The following is an 18,931-nucleotide window of genomic DNA, read 5'->3' on the forward strand; positions in this document are numbered from 1 at the left end:
ACATTCATTAAGGGACCAAGAATCCTCCCATGCACTGTTTAATTGAAACCTCACAGCAGGTTTGTGAGGTGACTCTCATTATTCCTATTTTCTACCTGTGAAGTCTGAGGCTGAGAGAGGACAAGCCATTTGCCCAAGGGTTGGACGCACACATAGAATTCCTACTCAGGTCTGTCAGGTCATAAATTGGACATTTATTCAGCAAATTTTTATTAAGCACATTTTTTGTGCCAGGCACTATTCTAAATACTAAGGCTAGAACAATGACAAAGACTACTCCCTTAAGTGCTCGCTGCTAACTGAAAGGTTGGAGGTTTGAGACCACTCAGAGGCACCTCGGAAGAAAAGTATGGTGATCTGCTTCTGAAAAATCAGTCACTGAAAACCTTACGGAGCACAGTTCTGCTCTGACACACATGGGGTCACCATGAATTGAAGTTGCTAGCAACTAGTTATGATGTTTATACTTCAGGGGAAGGGATAGACCAAAAAAAGTAAACAAGTACAATATCAGAGAGTAGTGAGTTCTGTGAGGGAAAAGTGCAGAATAAAAGGATAATGTGACACGGGAGAAGGGAAGGCTATTTTAGACATGGTGGTCAGGAAAGGCCTTCCTGGCCAGGAGGCATTTGAGCAGAGATCTGAACGTGAGGAGCCAGCCACGTGAAGATCTGAGGAAAGAGCATTCCAGGTAGTGGAAACAGCAAATGCAAAGGCCCTGGATTCAGCAGGAACGTTTTAGAAGGTGAGGTCAGGAAGTTGGCCAGAGCCTTGTAGGTTATGATAGGGTTTGGATTTGGTTCTAATTGTGACAGGTTTCAAGTCTCCATTACCCCCATGGAAAGAAGAACATGTTGGATGCCTTGTGTCTGGAGTCCTGTCTCTAGACATGGGCGCCATTTTTGTGGTCTGGGAGGAACCAAGGAGGGAAAGAGTCTGGAAGGGAAAGAGATCAAAGAGGATAATTGGGAGGGATAGAAGTCTGCTCCTCCTACTCCCAGGCTTCAGACCAGTGGTTCTTCAGTAGTGCACATTAAGATAGATTTCCTGCCCTATCCTGTACTCGAAACTGAGGGAGGATGTTGAGGAGGGGTTGGGCGGGAGAGAAGTGATCCCCACATGCCAGGCTAAGAGGCATGGCCTGGGCTTTGTGAGTAGAGATGTGGCATGGCCTGGGCTTTGTGAGTAGAGATGTGGCAGGGAGAGGCCCGAGGTGGAGGGACCAGTGAAGATTTGCTTGGCACAGGCTCCTGAAGAGAGAAGCAAAATGGATGCCTAAGAGGTGGTATTGGCACCCTGGTGGCACAGTGGTTAAGAGCTAGGCTGCTAACCAAAAGGTCGGCAGTTCGAATCCACCAGTACTGGGTAGAATGTAACAGACTCGGTGACGTTGGATGTGAGGGTTGAGGGAGAGGAAAGATTGTGGGATCTCCCAGTCTCTTGGGTGGCTGGGTGGTGGTGTGGTCTGAGATGGCACACCAAGAGGAGGCACAGAAGGGTGCTTTATGCCACACAGAGGCTCATTGTCTGGCCTCCCTGTGCTTTTTATGGTGCAGATGGGTGGGGTTTAACAGCTCAGGCTGGTAATGCAATCAAAGACTTAGAAAAATAGGGGCATTCTGCATAGGATTCTATCTGTTGTGTGCTGCCTGAAGACAGAAATTCCCTCAACAGGGTTCATTTTCCCCCTTTCAGATCCCCTATTCCTTACTAACCAAATATTAACCTTTTCTTTTTTATTGTGGTGAAAGTATACACAACAAAACATACAATTTCTACATGTATAATTCAGTGACATTGATTATATTCTTCAGATCGTACAACCATTCTCACTATCCCGTTCCAAATTATTCCACTACCATTAACATAAACTCAATGCCCCTAAGCAAAAACTCCCCCCTTTCCCCCTTCCTCCTACACCTAGTAACCACTAATAATTTTTGGTTTCTGTGTATTTGCTTATTTCATGTAAGTGAGATCGTACTGTATTTGTTCTTTTGCAACTGACTTATTTTGCTCAGCATAATGTTTTCAACAGCATGCATCATATCTTTATTTCTCTTTATGGCTGAGTAATATTCCATTGTGTGTATATACCACATTTTGTTTATCCATTCGTCTGGCGGTGGACATTTCAGTTGTTTCCACCTTTTGGCTATTGTGAAAAGTGCTGTAGTGAACATTGGTATACAGGTTTCTGTTTGCGTTCCTGCTTTCACTTCTTCTGTGTATATACCTAGGATTGGGATTGCTGGGTCATATGGTAGCCCTGGTGGCACAGTGGTTAAGAGCTCGGCTACTAACCAAAAGGTCAGCAGTTCAAATCCACCAGTTGCTCCTTAGAAACCCTGTGGGACATTTCTGCTCTGTCCTGTAGGGTCACTAGGAGTTGGAATTGACTGAATGGCAATGGGTTTGGTTTGTTTTTTTTTTAATGGTAGTTCTATGTTCAACTCTTTGAGGAACTGCCAAACTGTTTTCCTAACCTTTTCTTATGAGCTTCTGGGCTATAAAATTAGAGCCTGGACAGACCACTTTTGGTTAAATTTTGATAGATTAATTTTTCCAATTATAAAATTAACCCAGAATCATTATGGATAATTTTGAAAAGGCGAAAATAATAATAATATTTAACATATTTCTTTCACCTTTTTCTCCTATGCAGTACTTTGAGATTTTGTTTTATTGCATAGGCATTTTTTCCATTATTACAGGCTTTTGGGGGAATCGTTTTTCATGGCTCTGTAGTTTTCCACACTGCATGGGTATACTTTATGTCACTTAACTAATCCCATTATTAGACCTCCAATTTCATGTTTGTAAAAATGGCATGGCTGAGGCATCTGACCTCCTCTAACTTCACAGGGGGAGAGAGAATCATTGTCAGCATCAACAGCCCAAGCCTGATTCCTAAGGGGTGAAGGTCAGACATGCCTCCTTTCTCCAACCTTTTTACCAATTCTGACACCAGCTGTCCCTCCTACAGCACTCTCTACTTCTCTGCTGGGTTCAATAATTCGTTGCAGTGGCCACATAGAACTCATGGACCATACCTACAGTTAAGGAGTTTATTAGGGAAGTAAGAGGTTAGAGTTCAGGATCAGGGATGATTCAGGATACAGTTCTTCGATCAGGACAGCCTCTTTTCAGCCATGCTTACAGGCAGGCCTCTCTCTAGCCCTTGGCCCCTCAGCCCTTGGCCCTTCAACCCTCGGCCCCTCTGCCCTTCGGCCCCTCAGACCTCTTGCGCTGGCCTCTACCCTGCTCAGGGAAGTGTTACAAGCTTTTTGGCCCTGCCAATAAATACCCGGGGGCACCCTACTCCACCAGCAAACCTCAGCCCAAAGGCAGTCAGCTCTCTTGCTCCATGGGTTAGCACACCCACTGTAACCACCTTACTCTGTGGGCCAGGAAGCCCACTGTGCTGTCTTGTGCCGGTCTCCTGGTTCTGCTGCCACTGTTTCTCTGCTGCTGCTTCTCACCATCTTACACCGTCTCCAGTGTTACGGCTCTCTTTCTGTCTGTCTCCTGGGTCTAGGAGGTACTCAGCACAGAGACCCTGGGTCCAAAGGATGTGCTCTGCTTCCATTTCTTCTTCTTGGTGGTAATGAGGTCCCAGGATGGCAAACTGACCAATCCCCTTGTTAGAGTTCCATACACTTTATTTTCATGGTCCCACCCCTACAAGCATGCTGTGTACCTTATTTGTATTGTTAACAAGTTGTCCAGTCCCCTTGGTGGGCCACAAGCACTTTGCATAGTCCCATCCAATCATTTGGTGGGAGTTACAAGACTGTCGTGACAAAGGCCATGTAAAAGCGAACCATGGCACTGCAGGCCACCCCCTGACTTTTCTAGCCATGGTTCTTTCACACTTGGAGGATAATTGCCCCCTCCCAATCATTTTACCAGTCTGAAACAGCAATTAACAATTAGTCCTTCAGTAGGCAAAGAGTTCTCAGGGTGTGGTCACTCAGGTACCAACCATTCAGGTCTCCATCTGATATGGTTAGGTTCTCTAGAAGTCATATGATCTCCACCCTTTATGGCCTCTAACTGAGAGAGGATTATTCCCTTGCTCTGAGCCTCTCTCAAGATTCAGCCACTGTACTCCAGTCCAGCAGTGCCTCCTTAGTCCATTCTTTCACAGTTACAGCTTCTACAATTACAGTTTTTTATAATCACAATTAACCCTGTTAACAATCAGCACTCACAACTGAATCATATAATCATATCGCATCTTCCCCTACCATCTTCCCCAGACCCATCAGGAAAAGAGGAAACTATTCCATGGGGATCCTCCCTTGTCCCCCTCATTTTGAATATAAGCACACCCACAAAAGCATGTAAGCCAGCCACTTCATGCCTTTATTGCCCCTGTTTTAGGTAGCCAGTGCTTGAATTGCCCATCCCTATCAAACCAGTACTCTGAGGAGACAAGCATGTTCCTTGATCTGAAGAATATCTTCTGTTCCAGTTGGAACTGAGTGTCTGCATCCATAGGCAAAATCCAGTCCAGACCAAGCCATCAAATTGTAGCAGTCTACACCAGCTCATGGTGTCAAACATCTTTCTCTCCATTTGGTCAGGTTCTGGTCAGTCATCCCTAGCCCCTGTGGGCTAGGTCAGTGGCCACTATTCCTAGGCTCAGGAGTCCACACAACTCCTTGTACTTCAAACCGGCCAGCCCCTTCTCTCTTTCTCATCCATAGCCCCCTTGGGCTAGGTCAATAGGTGCCAATGGAACATGTCCAGACTCATCCCATCTCTTTATTGCTACTCCTGTTCCCACTTCAGCTCATCTCATGGACCCAGGTAGTCACCTCAAGTGAGCATATCAGGCTGTCTACTCACTGGCTCCCTTTAACTTCCAGTCCTGGAAGGAGGTTCCTCTGACAGGCACGGACCTTTCCTGCCTTGATGTATCCAACAGCAAACTACTTGCTCAAAATTTAAAAAGCAAAATAGTTATTTTTTTTTCCTGCACGTCCTTCCTTCAAATGCAAATTTCCTGCTCTTCCAGCAGTTCTGAGTAGGTCTGCATGTCTTTTCAAATGCAAATTTACTGACTCTAAAGGTTCCGGGTGGTGCTCAGGTTTTTAAGCTAAGCCACCAATACTCTATACACAGGGCTACTGCATTCAAACCACCAGCCTGTGTTTCTTTTGGGCATATCTTAGTAGTTCCCCTTTTAGTATATCCAATCAAGTATTGCCTGAAGGCAGAGTTACACTGTGTAATCTGTAATACCCAATAGTCATTTCCATCATAAATTTAGGTCTGTTTTACAATACTAGGTAGGAGAAACATTCACTATCCATAGTACATTCAAACACATAACCCCTTTTTAAACCTTCCAGTGTCATCTTCTCCACACCTTGACTGTCTTCCCATTCATATGCACATGACCTTGGACCTCTGGCTGGGTAGAACCAGAAGACCCTGGCCACCTATCAATCATCTTGTTTAACAGGCCTGGCTTTTGTCCCAAGCTACTCCAGATGCAGCTTTTCTCCCCTCAGCTGCAGCATAACATCTCTTACTTTCCTTTCAGCCATTACAGGTCAACTACCAAAATGACCATCTAAGAATCATAAGTTTCACTTCCCACATCTCTTCATTATTTCTCTTCCTAAGTCCCATACTTCCATGAGTCTGGAGCTGTTACGAGTCCCACTCCTGACATCAACTGTAAAAATGACATGGCAGAGATGTCTGACCTCCTCTAACTTAACGGGGAGGAGAGAAAATCATTGTCAAAATCAACACCCCAAGACTGATTTCTATGAGGCAGAAATGCCATATGAAAGCGATCCATCACACCACAATGTTATAAATGCATCAATAGTGCCTTTATGTACTAAACATTTTCTACCTTTAGAATTGTTTTTGTATGCTTGGTATTCCGGATATGGAATACCTGACACAAAAAGTAAGCACACTTTTAAAGTTTTTGATACATATTGTCAAATTCTCCTCCAGAAACTTTTTACCAGTGCACACTCCCCACAGTGATATCTTTGAGCACCTTTCTTTTTTTTTGCCTCCTTCACAACTTTGGGATTTAAAGAACTGATCTTTGCTTATTGGTGAAAAATATCAGCTTGCTTTTGAGTAGCATCATTTTTAATGGTTGTGTGGTAACCCATCCAGTAATCTGTACTATTTTTTAACTGACTGTTTCTCATGGGATTGTGCATTTAGGACATTTCCAGCATTTGGGCTTTATAAATTACACTGCTATGAACATCTCTGTGCTTAAAACCTGAACCAATTCTTTGCCTGTGTTGTTTCTCTCTCAAGGGCGCTATGATGCCCGGGCCAGAGTCCTCATTTGCCACGTGACCTCCCTGCTCCAGGTGTCCTTGGAGCAGCTAGATATCCTTGAAGAGACGTTCCTCGAGAGCCTGAAGGAAACCAAAGAGGAGGAATCTGAGTAAGAGAGCCCTGTGACTTCAGTCCCACCTGTCAGTAATTGAGGACTTCCCCCTGAGTACACTTTTCAGATAACAGCACTCTCTTCCCCCCATTAAGAGGAGGTGCTGTGAGGTGGAAGAAGCATTGAACAAAGAGTGAGAAGTCCCAGCTATGCCCTGACTTACTGTGTCACCTTAGCAAGTCACTTCCCTGCTCTGGGCCTCAGTTTCCTCATTTGGAAGAAGAAGGGATTGAATTGATAATTGCTAACGGCCATGAATATGCAATTTTAACATTTCATGGCCCTGACACACTGGTATGGATCTCTTGACTCTACCCTTCTCCATCTGAGGCTCTTATGACCCCTTCTCCATGGGCTGAATTGAGCCCATGTCGCCAAACAGACTGAGTTCAAATCCCACTTCTGACACCCATTCACTGTTTGACCTGGGGCAGGTGGCCCCCTTCTCTAAACCACAATATTCTCATCTGTAAAGTGAAATAAGGATACCATGCTCCCAAAAACATATGTGATTATATTAGAAAATGCTTGGCCCAGGGCTGGCATGTAGCAAGTGCTCAGTAGATATGAGTCTTCCCCTTCCTCTGCATGCTCCTGTAGCTAACAGTTGTAGAGCAGTTTTACTATCTGTGTATGTTAAGGAGTGCATATCAGGGAATTATACTGATAACTTGGCCAGAGAGCAGCTCTCTCTCAAACACCTCACACATGATCTAATCCAAGAACAATAAATCAATCACAGTCACAGCCTAATTGCGGGCTCCTGGCACCAAGCACATCTCCCCACCCTGGGATTTGTTCAGCCACAGTGGCTTTCTGTGAACAACCCAGTTGTGCCAGCTCAGCTCAGCAGGGAATTTAGGTCTGAAGCCACATTTACAGCCAGGGTTGCCCTCTTGCCAGGATTTGTTGGACAAAGGGACGGGAGTTTCCCTGAGAAAGGAGGAAACTTGCCTGTTGAAATTACCTGAAAACGGACTTGCTTTGGTTCCCAGAGCTGTATCAGTAAAGAAATACCTGAATCCAGGCCAAGTGCCATAAACACAAGGGCTGCCCAAGTTCTTTGGACATAATGGAAATTTGTAGTGCCTTGTGTGCCTTGAAATGAAGGAACCCCTAGTTATTGTTTGGAAATCTTGTTGTCAGAAAGAAATGTATTACCCAGAGGGATTTATTCTGATTAAATACCAGTAATGCCACACCAGGGAAGATGTAAAACAGAAGTTCTAGCCTTCTTTGGGTCAGACACAGATCAGCTCTGCCACTTTCCAGCCATGCGAGCTTGGTCAAATTATTTAACTTCTCTGGGCTCTAGTTTGCTCACCAGCAAAATGAGATAACAATAACACCCGCCTTATAGAGTTCTTGTCATGCTCAAATGAGTTCACTCATGTAAAGTGCTTTAAGCAGGCCTGGCACAAAGTAACTCGTCAATAAATATCATCATTTGCTTTTTTAATATTACTATTGTAATTGTTATTATATGTGGATCCTTCCCCCAGAAAAATGCTCCACATGTGTAATTTTTTAATTCAATTTTAGGAACTTTCCAGACCTCCCAGATCCTATCTATGGTTTCCAGAAAGATCTGAGGCCAGAGAAAGCATAGTAACTGTTCAGCCAGTTTGATTCTCATTTTGATTCTGCTACTGTGTGTGGCCTAGGGCACGTCACTTCCCCTCTCTGAGCACCAGTTTTTCACTTGTACAATTAGAGGATCGAATTAAATGTAGATTTCTTTCAACTCTTAGGTTTTGTGTTTCCGTGAGATGTTTCTGTATCATTTGGCACTCTGAGGTGATTCTTTCCAGTGTGATGTGCCAACTTTCTGTTCTTGGGTCCCATCCAAGCCCTAAGGTTATTCTAGCTTCCCTTACTTGTTTAGTGACTTCACCTCTCTGTGCCTCAGGTGGTGGCACAGTGGTTAAAGTGCTCTGCTGTGAACTGAAAGGTCAGCAGTTCGAACACACCAGCTGCTCCACAGGCGAAACATGTGGTGGTAGTCTGCTTCTGTAAAGATTTACAGTCTTGAAAACCCTATGGGGCAGTTCTACTCTGTCCTACAGAGTCGCTATGAGTCAGAAGCGACTCGACAGCAATGGGGTTGTTTTGGTAACATGGGGATAATGGTAGTATCTACATCATAGGGTTGTTGAGAGGATTAAATTGATATATATCAAATCTTGGCACATAGTGGGCTCTCAGTAAGCTTTAGCTAATACACTGCTGGAGGTTGATACTGGTCCCCTTATAATAACAACGTCAACAACTAACTTTTATTGAGGGCGTACTAGATGCCAGCACCCAACATCATTTCATTTGATGCTCACAGCAATCCTCTGAGGGCATTGCAGGTGAAGAAACAGAACAACATAACTCAGCCAAGGTCACACAGGTATCAGTAGCAGGGCCAGGATTTGAACCAGGCCTGTCTGAGTCAACCGTAATGATATCCACTCTGAACGTCACTTATTGCATCCCTGAGGTCATTGTTGACAATCCCAGGTGCCCTCAATTTTGAAAAAAGCAACAATGATAATTCTTTTATGGGGCTTTCTGAGCTTTTACAAGGAAAAATGTCTCTAGACCTCCTGGAGATAAGCTCTCCCTCTCTTTCAAGAGAAGGTGATTAAAAAAAAAGAAGTGGCAGTAAGGATTGATTGTAAGGATAGGGAACACCCTCTCATAGGAGATAAGATGGCAGTGAGTGAAATTTAGTTATTTGTAGATCTGTGAGATGGGCAGTGTGGGTGTCTTGCTTTTCATTAGGAATGTTTGCTTCAGCCCGTTATTTGGCCCAAATCTGCGATTTGGCTTCCACCTCTGTCTTTGGAAAGTTGAAGTGGAAGGTCAAGTCAAGGTCATTTCTGGCATCCTAGAACATGTATGTGATGGTATAGGTTGACATCATATCTAATCAGTGTGACAAAGTCAGTGATAGGAACAAGGCTGTCATTTGGAGTTAGTGTTGTTCCCTAAATTTTCACTCTCAAATACAGGAAGCATTCTAAGATGGTTCTCAGAGTGAACGTCTCTGCCTGTGCTTTAGATGTTGGAATTCAATCAGACAGCTGAAGTAATTGCAAGAGTAAAATGCTGCAGTAGTTAATGATGACTGAGAAAGCTATTCATTTTATGTACAAAACAATTATGAAGAACATTCACATACTTAAATAGAGAAATAGACTGACACTTAAGGGGAGCATTAGGAGAGAGTGCCTTAGCTATATAACTTTAGGAAAAAATATATTCTTTTTGAGTCAGTGAATGTTTATAAATATTTAAATAATAATACAAAGCAGAATACTAGAGATTAGAGTATGTGATCCATCCAATCATTTGTAAAATTGATTGGGTATACTAACATTCATACATTTAAATAACACAGCCATCGAGGATTATATTTACTTTTTAGTTATCCCTTTCATGAACAGTGGTAGCCCTGGTGGCGCAGTGGTTAAGAGCTTGGCTGCTAACCAAAAGGTCTGCAGTTTGAATCCACCAGCTGCTCCTTGGAAACCCTATGCGGGCAGTTCTTCTCTGTCCTATAGGGTCTCTGTGCATCGGAATCAGCTCGACAGCAATGGGTTTCATGAACAGCAGGACATATAGCACCCTCCTACATTTTCCACCTCTTGGGTTTATTAGGAAGCTGCTTTCCCACTGATAGTACCTGCTGCCAGCAGGTAGGGACCTGTGTAAGACTTATTGCCGTTGGGTCAATTTTGACTCATAGTGACCCTATAGGACAGAGTAGAAGTGCCCGCATAGGGTTCCCAAGGCTGTAAATCTTCACAGAAGCAGACTGCTACATCTTTCTTCTGCTGAGCGGCTAGTAGATTCGAACCGCTGACCTTTCAGTTCGCAGCTGAGTGCTCAACCACTGTACCACCAGGGCTACTGGGGGACCTGTGTAAATGTTTGAAATGGAAGCAACGGGTGTGTGCCACAAATTAACTGTTTTTATAGGGTATTGTATGAGGTGTTGCATCCTGGAGGTGTGATTGTGCAAAACTTTTGTCTCCTTTGGCTTTTGTAGTGAGATATTTCTGGGTTCCTTTGTGTTATTTGGAAGTTGAGTTTCTCGAGATGATTCCATGTTTGTGCAAATACTGCATTTTCAGGCTTCATACATTGTATGCACCTGTCGAGGGATCTAGAAGGTAATACAGAGTCCAGAAGGACATATGTGTCCCACATAATATTATTCAGAATCCATACTACCTACCAAAGATTCAGACACACTCTATGATTCAGCATGCATTCCATTAGTAAAAAGACATTATATAAACAAAAATTTTTTTTTTAATTTTTAATTCGTTCATGAAAGGGTTATTCCCGTTTAGGCCACGAGTCTTCTCTTTGGAACTTAGCTAAATATAAGTGACTATGTGATACCATAGCTGTGCAGACATTACTGCAGGAACAATCTAGAAGCAGATGATGCCGAGAAATGTCAGTGGCACTAACTCAAGAATTTGACTATGTTCTTAATTATAAATCTGTAATAATAATTATAACTTTATAACATTAATTATAACTTTCGTATTTGTTCTAATATTCTAGAAGTTTCAGTCTTAATGGTAATTGGTGTATTGGTTTATATTCTGTCTAAATAGTTTCACTTAGCCAAAATGTACATCCCATGCCCCTCTAGTTTCCTTAGATGTGGATAGTGTGTGAGGGAATATATCACCATGGCAAGGTGTTCACCTCCGATCTTTGTTGGAAAAATTAGGTTTCATTCAGTTTTCTGAATGCCCTCTCAGTTCCAAGCCTAGGACAGGATGCTGAGGTTGGGGAGCTCGAAACGGCTTGCTCCGTGCCCTGAAAATTTGGTCCAGTGGTTTTCAAACATTAGATACAGCAGGATCCCTGGAGGAGCTTGTTTCAAATACAGATTCTTCACCCGCATGCCTAGAGATTAAGGCCTGGAAAGCTGTGTTTTCAAACAGTACCCGCTAGAGATTCTGATGCAGTTGATCCAAAGCCCACCCTTTGAAAATCGCTGGCCTAAAATTTCAGGATAATGTGGTACAGAGGGTTAGAGGGGCACAAAGTTGGGGCATTTAGCCAACCCTGGAACTCAGGGCAGGTTTCCTGGAGGAGATGTCACATCAGCTGACTCTTTGGTTAACCAGACAAAGGAAGGTGAGAAAGTCCTTGGAAGGAACAGAGGTACAGAGACATATAGCAGTATACCTGCAAGCAGGTCGGCATTTTTGGAGGGTAGAGTGTAAGTTAGGAAGTGATAAGAGATGAGGCTGGAGAAGTGGACAGGGGCCAGGTCACAGTGCACCTGGATGCCATGCTGGAGAGGTGATACATTATGCTGAAGGAGTCAGGAGGGCAGGGAGGGAGGATGAGAACAAGGCAGACAGCTGTGATTATACTTTCCTGTTGACCTTGGCCTCTATATTGTTGTTGTTAGGTGCCGTTGAGTCAATTCTGACTCATAGTGACACCATGTGACAGAGTAGAACTGCCCCATAGGGTTTTCTAGGGTGTAATCTTTATGGAAGCAGACTGCCACATCTTTCGCCCATGGAGCAACTGGGCAAGTTTGAACTGCCGTCCTTTCAGTTAGCGGCTGAGTGCTTAACCTTTGCACCACCAGGGCTCTGCTGTATAAGTTAAGTCTTGTCCTTATCCTTCCAAAGAGTCGTTCTCCATTTATTTTTCGTACAAGAGAAAACTGAGGCTCAGAAAAATTGGGTGTCTTGTTCTAGGTCCCCCAGCAAGATAATGGCAGAGCTGGACTCAAATACCTCTTCCCCAGATTTCAAGACCATTTGCCATGTTTGTTGAATCAGGATGCAGCTGATTCACAGCCAGCTGCTTGTTCAGTTGCAGGTTCCTCTTGAATGTTCTCAGCTTAAATATTTTCTCAGGCCATGAACTCTGCTAAAAGCAACTAATTTCCAGCCATCCTATTTGCACTGACTAGTGATAGCAGTTAAGGGCCAAAGTATCTCCCCACCCTGTGCTTGGAAGGAAATTATGGTGATAATGGAAGGAATGATAGTAGCAACAACTGTTGAGTGATTACAGTATGCCAGCTACTGTATGTGGATTCTCTCATTTATAATCCTCACAACCCCTGGGAATTAAGCACTTTGGAGCCCTGGTGACACAATGGTTAAGAGTTGGCTGCTAATCAAAAGGTCAGCAGTTTGAATTCACCAGCCACTACTTGGAAACCCAGTGGGGTAGTTCTGCTCTGTGCTGTAAGGTCACTATGAGTCATGATAGACTCGACAGCAACAAGTTGGTTGGTTTTGGTTATTATCCCCATTTATTGGATGAGGAAACTCAGAGCTAATGAGTAATTTGTGCAGTCACGACGTTAGTAAGTGGGTTTGTTCATCAGGATAGGCTAGGGTTTTGCTGCAGTAACAAATGAGCCCAAATCTCAATGGCTTACAGAAGCACACGTGTATTTCCTGTTCATGCGATTATGTCTGTTACTGATTGGCTGTGGCTATAGGCCACATTGTCTTCACTCCGAGACATTTTCAATAAAAGTGTGTTGATTGAATGGGTGAAGCCACGAATTAATTTAATCTGTACAAACCAACAGCCTAGTGAGGTAGATGCTATTATCCCCATTTTACAAATGAGGAAACTGAGGCTCAGGGAAGTGAAGTGTGATAACAATAAAAAACCAACCAGCTACTGTCCAGTTAATTCCAACTCATGACGACTCCATGTGTGTCAGAGTAGAACTATGCTCCATGGAGTTTTCAGTGGCTGAGTTTTCAGAAGTAGATCACCAGGCCTTTCTTCCAAGGCACCACCAGGTGGACTCAAACCTCGAACCTTTCTGTTAGCAGCTGAGTGCATTAACTGTTTCACCACCGGGGACTCCATAATAACAATAGCCGCCATTTTATTGAACACTTGCTGCATGCCAACCATTATGCTAAATGCTTTGCAGATATTCTCTTAATTGATTTCCATAGCCCCTCAGGAGGTAGGTACTATTTTTTACGTCTGTAATATAGGGACAGTAATAATACTGGTTCTCAGTGGAGTCACTAGGGTTGGTGTCACCCGGCGCAGTAACTCATGGTATCACTTCCTCCCATACCAGACCCTACAGGATCCTTAGTAATTTTTTTTGTACTAATGTTGCTCATAAATCGTAATTCCCGTATATCACTGAATATAATGGCAATAGTAGTGACATAAACAACTAGCAAAATTAAAATTATACTTTTAGAGTAGGAAACTAATTTGCTCTGTAAACCTTCACCTAATGCACAATAAAAAAATTAAAATAAAATTACGCCCTTAAGTTATAATATCATATGCACAGCCTAAATGTATTTAGATTTACATAGTTTTATGTGGTTAAAGTGAAAATTTGAAGAAAACAGAAAAAATTTAAGAAAACAATAGAATTTGAAGTAAAAATGTTCAATTTGTTCATTTTAACATTAAACTTTACCGTTGCATGAGGTACATTAATGGATGAGGTTTGTATAGTCAATACTGGCCCAAATAGTATAGAAGTTGTAGACAGAAGCATATGGATATATATTTATAAATGAAATAATACCATGAAAATAAACAAGCACAAATATACATGCATTTCAGCACTTAGTGAACATCTCAACTAAATCAAAACTTTCCTTTCGTGGTCTTCAAAGCTGTGAATTTGTGAATGACTTCATCAAAATCTACGCCTTTTGCCACCTCACTTTTTAATGTGTCACTATTTTTTTAAACCATAATTCAGACTTAAACCCAGAAAATTTCAGTAATGTCAGGTATATATTTACAAGACAGTGATGTTTTTAAAGAAAATTAAAAAGACTAACTTTTTTTTAAAAAGCTAATTTAAGATTTAAGTTATATTTCTAAACATTTGTCAAGGAACATAGCATTTCTCCCACCTCATGTTTTAAACTGTCAGTTTCTCTGTATAGTTATCAGAGTTATATAATCAATCATTGTTATACATGTAAGTTGATAATCAATTTGAATCATAGAACAATATGTGATAAATATAGTTGTAAATTGCTTAAATGTAGTATTTCTTAGATTATATGAATACTAACAACAAAATGGTTTTGGAAAATCTTTCTACATTGAATTACATTATTAGTTACCACATTATTAGCAACTGAGCAGAAGCCTTTTTTATTTTTCTCCTTTTCCTTTAATTACTGCTTAGTTATTGATATAGGTTCACAAATACTAATTACCATAACACTGTAGCTAAAACACCAGAAAATTTGACAAAATAAGCGACTGTAAAACCACCAGCAGCAATGAAAATGACAGCACATGCTCATAGCGCTTGTGCAGATGAAACCAAGTGATTGGAAGCGTCGCTGTAATTGCATCATGATGACAGCTTTGACCAGAGCGCATTAGAAGGCTCTAAAAGGAAATTAGCATAGAGTTTTAGCTTTGTAGGTATATTGATACATGTAAGCTGGGCTTATGAAAAATGCTTTTGTTATAACTACAGGGATATTTTTATGAAAAATAATAAATTTCTGCTGAAACACTGCACAAAAATTTTACATTCCATCATTTTGGTGTCATCCCTTCTGACAGTGTCACTCGGTGCAGTTCGCACCCCCCACAACCCCCTAGTGACTCCATTGCTGCTTCTTAGGATAAGATTAACTGTGTTAGTGCCAAACACAGTGGCTGGCATATAGGAAGCCCTGGATACATATTAACTATTATTCTTCTTTTATTATCCTTATCATTTGCCATCAATGATAAGTTTTTGTCCAAACTCCAGCGTCAGTTCAGAGTCCGCGCTAGTAATAAACTCAGTGCCCCCACCCTCACCCTCTCGTCTTACTCCTGTGGCTTCAAAATGGCTGAGGGCTGAATCCCTCACAGGAAAAGTCCCTGAGCCCTCACAGCAACCGTCTCAGGACCCGCCTGACCCCCATCCACTCTCAATTCTTTCCTGTTGCTAAATTTTACAGCTTTTAAATTTCAGGTCTAAACAATGCTAGACATTGCTCCCAGGCTAAGGTCACCAATGCAGACATTTCTGTAACCCATCTTCGAAATGATTATTCCAAAGGAAATTGGTTTCCAAATGTCCTAGAGGGAGGTGGGATGGGGCAGGGGAGGAAGGAGGCTAGGTGGGAGGCAGTGGAGTCTGTGATTCTATTTTGTACTTGTTCTGGGTCCATCTGTTTAAAGATACTTTTTGTACTTCTTTTGCTGTTTTTATTATTTTCTTGTCTTTTCATTATTCAAATTGCAACCCTGTTAGGATGGATCTGTTGGGTAAGTAGCACACCCCACACATTGGGATTCCCCAGCTGGGTTTCAGAATGTCATCAGCTTTTCTGAGACCACTGATGGGCCCAGGGTGACTTGGGTGCCTTGCTCTGCATGACAGCATACCCAGCATTGACCCCAGTTTGGGGGTTGGTGAGGTGGGGAGGTCTCAAAGGGTCCCGGGCACAGCTGGCCCTGAAGACCAGCCTCTTCTCCCCCAGAACGGCTGAGGCATCCCAGAAGAAGAAAGAAAACCTGAGGAAATGGAAGCGCTATCTCCTGATAGGCCTGGCGACTGTCGGAGGCGGGACAGTGATTGGTAAGACCGGCTTGAGGTGGTGGCGCAGGGACCAGGGTGGTGCAGAGTGAAAGGTGATGCCAGGCTTCGAGTGAGAGTGCAGCATGCAGGGGGATCAGCTAGGAGGTGACCCCGAGATGGGAGTGGAAGGACCTCGAAGGCGGCCGGTCCACGAAGTGTCCACCCCAGACAGGAATCCAGTCCATCTTTGGCAACCGTCAGTGACCAGGGAGCTCCCTCAGCCAGTTCTGCAGCCATCCCTGACTGAATGGCGTGCCTTCTCTTGTTTCCATTTAAGTCTACTTTGTCCTCCAGCCCAGATTCCATTCCCCCTCATTCCTAGATGCCTCATTCCCCCAACCCTGCCTTCTTACTGTGTCTCCAGCTCACTTAGCCTTGTTTGTGGCTTAAAACAACACAAGTATATTATCTTACGGTTCTGGAGGTCAGAAGTCCAAAATGTGTCTTACTAGGCTAAAATCAGGATGTCAGTGGGCCTGTGTTCTTTCTGGAGACTCTAGGGGAGAATGTGTTGCCTTGCCTTCTCCATCTTCTGGAGGCTGCCAGCATTCCTTAGCTTGTGGCCCAATCACTCAGACCTCTGCTTCCATTATCACATCTCCTTCCCTGGCTCTAACCCTCCTGCCTCCCTCTTATAAGGAATCATATGACTACATTGGGCCCACATGGATAATCTAGGCTAATCTCCCCATCTCAAGATCCTTAACTTAATCATATCTGCAAAGTCCCTTTTGCCATGTAGGGTAACAAATTCACAGGTTCTGGGGATTAGGACATGGATATCTTTAGGGAACCATTATTCTGCCTACCACAGTTTCCTGATCTGGAAAATGGGGATAATGTTTTGAGGATGCAATAATATATTAGTAAATGCCTGGCACATAGTGGAGTTCCTGGGTGGTACAAATGATTAATGTGCTCGGCTGCTAACCAAAAGTTTGGAGGTTTGAGTCCGCCCTGGATCACCTCAGAAAAAGGCCTGGCAATCTACTTCCGAAAAAACAGCCATTGAAGACCCTATGGAGCACAGTTATACTCTGACACACATGGGGCCACCATGAGTCAGAATTGACTCAATAGCAACTGGTGTTGCTGGCATGGCACACAGTAGCTGCTCAGTCAGTAGTAGGTTCACTGGTGTTGTTAGAAGCTTCCATGGACCGCAGTGGGCAGCTGACGGCGGAAGAACCCAACGGGCCACGTCCTCATTTTCGCCTTTACCCACCGTGGACTGCTTTCCTTGCAGGTGTGACCGGGGGTTTAGCTGCCCCACTTGTCGCCATGGGAGCCGCAACGATCATTGGCAGTGCTGGGGCAGCAGCTCTGGGCTCAGTGGCCGGCATAGCCGTCATGACCTCACTGTTCGGTGCAGCTGGAGCTGGCTTGACAGGTGAGGTTCCAGAGTAGTGGTGCAATTGTAAGGTATTTTCAACGAGGGTAACACAGCCCCTAAAGGACACCCCAGATTCTCCTCGGTGGGCGTTCCCTGGGAAGCCTAGAAGAGGCAGGGCGTGGCTTTTCTTACTCTGGGCCTCAGCCCTGCCAGAACTTGCAGCAGGCTTCACAGAGAACTGGACCAGTAGCTCAGCATGTGTCAGGGTGAGGGCTGAGTTTGAGGAACTGGCCTCTCTCCCTGCACCTTCTACAAACTTCCTGAGAAAGGACTTGATTGGACCTCCTTGCCACCATCCAGTAAGGGGCTATCCTATTGGATAGTCCCAGGCAGAGCTGTTTGGGCTTCCTCATATTTAGAGGGTACATAGCTATCCTTCATTTACCAGCATCACCCAGGGGAGTTCTTCCAAACCATATATGTCAGCACACACGCGCCCGCACACACGCGCGCATACACACACATAGATTCCCATTCAGCTCCCTGAGTAGGGTATCACTCCCCACATTGAGAATCTTGGTTAGTTTGATCCGCTTTTACTGAGTACAGGTGTCATACCCCCAAAGTGTGTGGGAAGGAAAAAGGTACAGAATCAATTTAGTCAGGACAGAGTAATGGTTTAGAGCCTGGGCTCTGAGTTCTAACCATGGCTTGCAGTTCTGGGGCTGGCTGGCTTTGAGCAGTCCCCCTTACTCTCGTCTATAATTGGGGACAATAATGACACCTACCTCAAGAACAAAATGCACTTGTCCAGGGCAGGGTACATAGCGGGTGCTCACCAAATGGGCCATTCTGGCTGATGTTCTCCGGGGCCACCAGTCACCTCCATTTCTGTTCTCCTGTCTGGGTCTTTAGGATACAAGATGAAGAAGCGTGTTGGGGCCATTGAAGAGTTTACGTTCCTGCCTCTGACGGAAGGCAGGCAGCTGCACATCACCATCACCATCACAGGGTGGCTCGCATCTGGAAAATACCGTGAGAACCAGAGGGCAGGAGGCGGCAAAGGATGGGAAGCGGGGGTGGGCTTCAGCTGAAGTGGGCCTGCTGCTGCATTTCAGACCCTGGGCTGGACTCTTGATTGTCTCTGTCTCTAGGAGGGGTTGGTTTTAGGAGCCCGATTTTACAGAGGAGAAAACAGGCTCAGAGAGGTGAAGTGTCTTCATCCCCCACCTATCCATCCATCTATCCATCCATGTATTCATCCATCTATCCACCTATCCACCCACACATCCACCCATCCTTCCATCCATCCATTTAGCAATACTTAGAGTAAACTGTACTTTCCATGTGCCAGACACTGAGTCAGGCCCTGAGGATCAATGGTGAACAGCACAGGCATGACCTCTGCTCCTTTGGAACATATGGTCCAAGGCAGAGGACAGACTATTGAGCAAGAAATTACAAGGAAGCTTTATGGATGGAAGGAGCCCTGGTGTCACAGTAGTTAAGCGCTCAGTTGCTAACCAAAAGGTCAGTGGTTTTAACTCACCAGCCGCTCTGTGGGAGAAAGATGTGGCAGTCT

The 18,931-nt window shown here is 44.0% G+C and overlaps 1 protein-coding gene across 1 annotated transcript in view; it reads left to right on the top strand.

The window, feature by feature from the left end:
• The window catches only part of TMCO4 (transmembrane and coiled-coil domains 4), a 108,958-nt gene that overhangs the window by 32,278 nt on the left and 57,749 nt on the right, over nt 1-18,931 (top strand). The window contains exons 5-8 of the mRNA XM_004377180.2: nt 6,304-6,436; nt 15,919-16,016; nt 17,263-17,406; nt 18,265-18,384. Of these exons, the coding sequence (XP_004377237.1) occupies nt 6,304-6,436; nt 15,919-16,016; nt 17,263-17,406; nt 18,265-18,384 (495 nt within the window). The remainder of the gene's footprint in view (nt 1-6,303; nt 6,437-15,918; nt 16,017-17,262; nt 17,407-18,264; nt 18,385-18,931) is intronic.

Source organism: Trichechus manatus, unplaced genomic scaffold (genome assembly GCF_000243295.1).
Source record: "Trichechus manatus latirostris isolate Lorelei unplaced genomic scaffold, TriManLat1.0 scaffold00048, whole genome shotgun sequence".
NCBI lineage: Eukaryota > Metazoa > Chordata > Mammalia > Sirenia > Trichechidae > Trichechus > Trichechus manatus.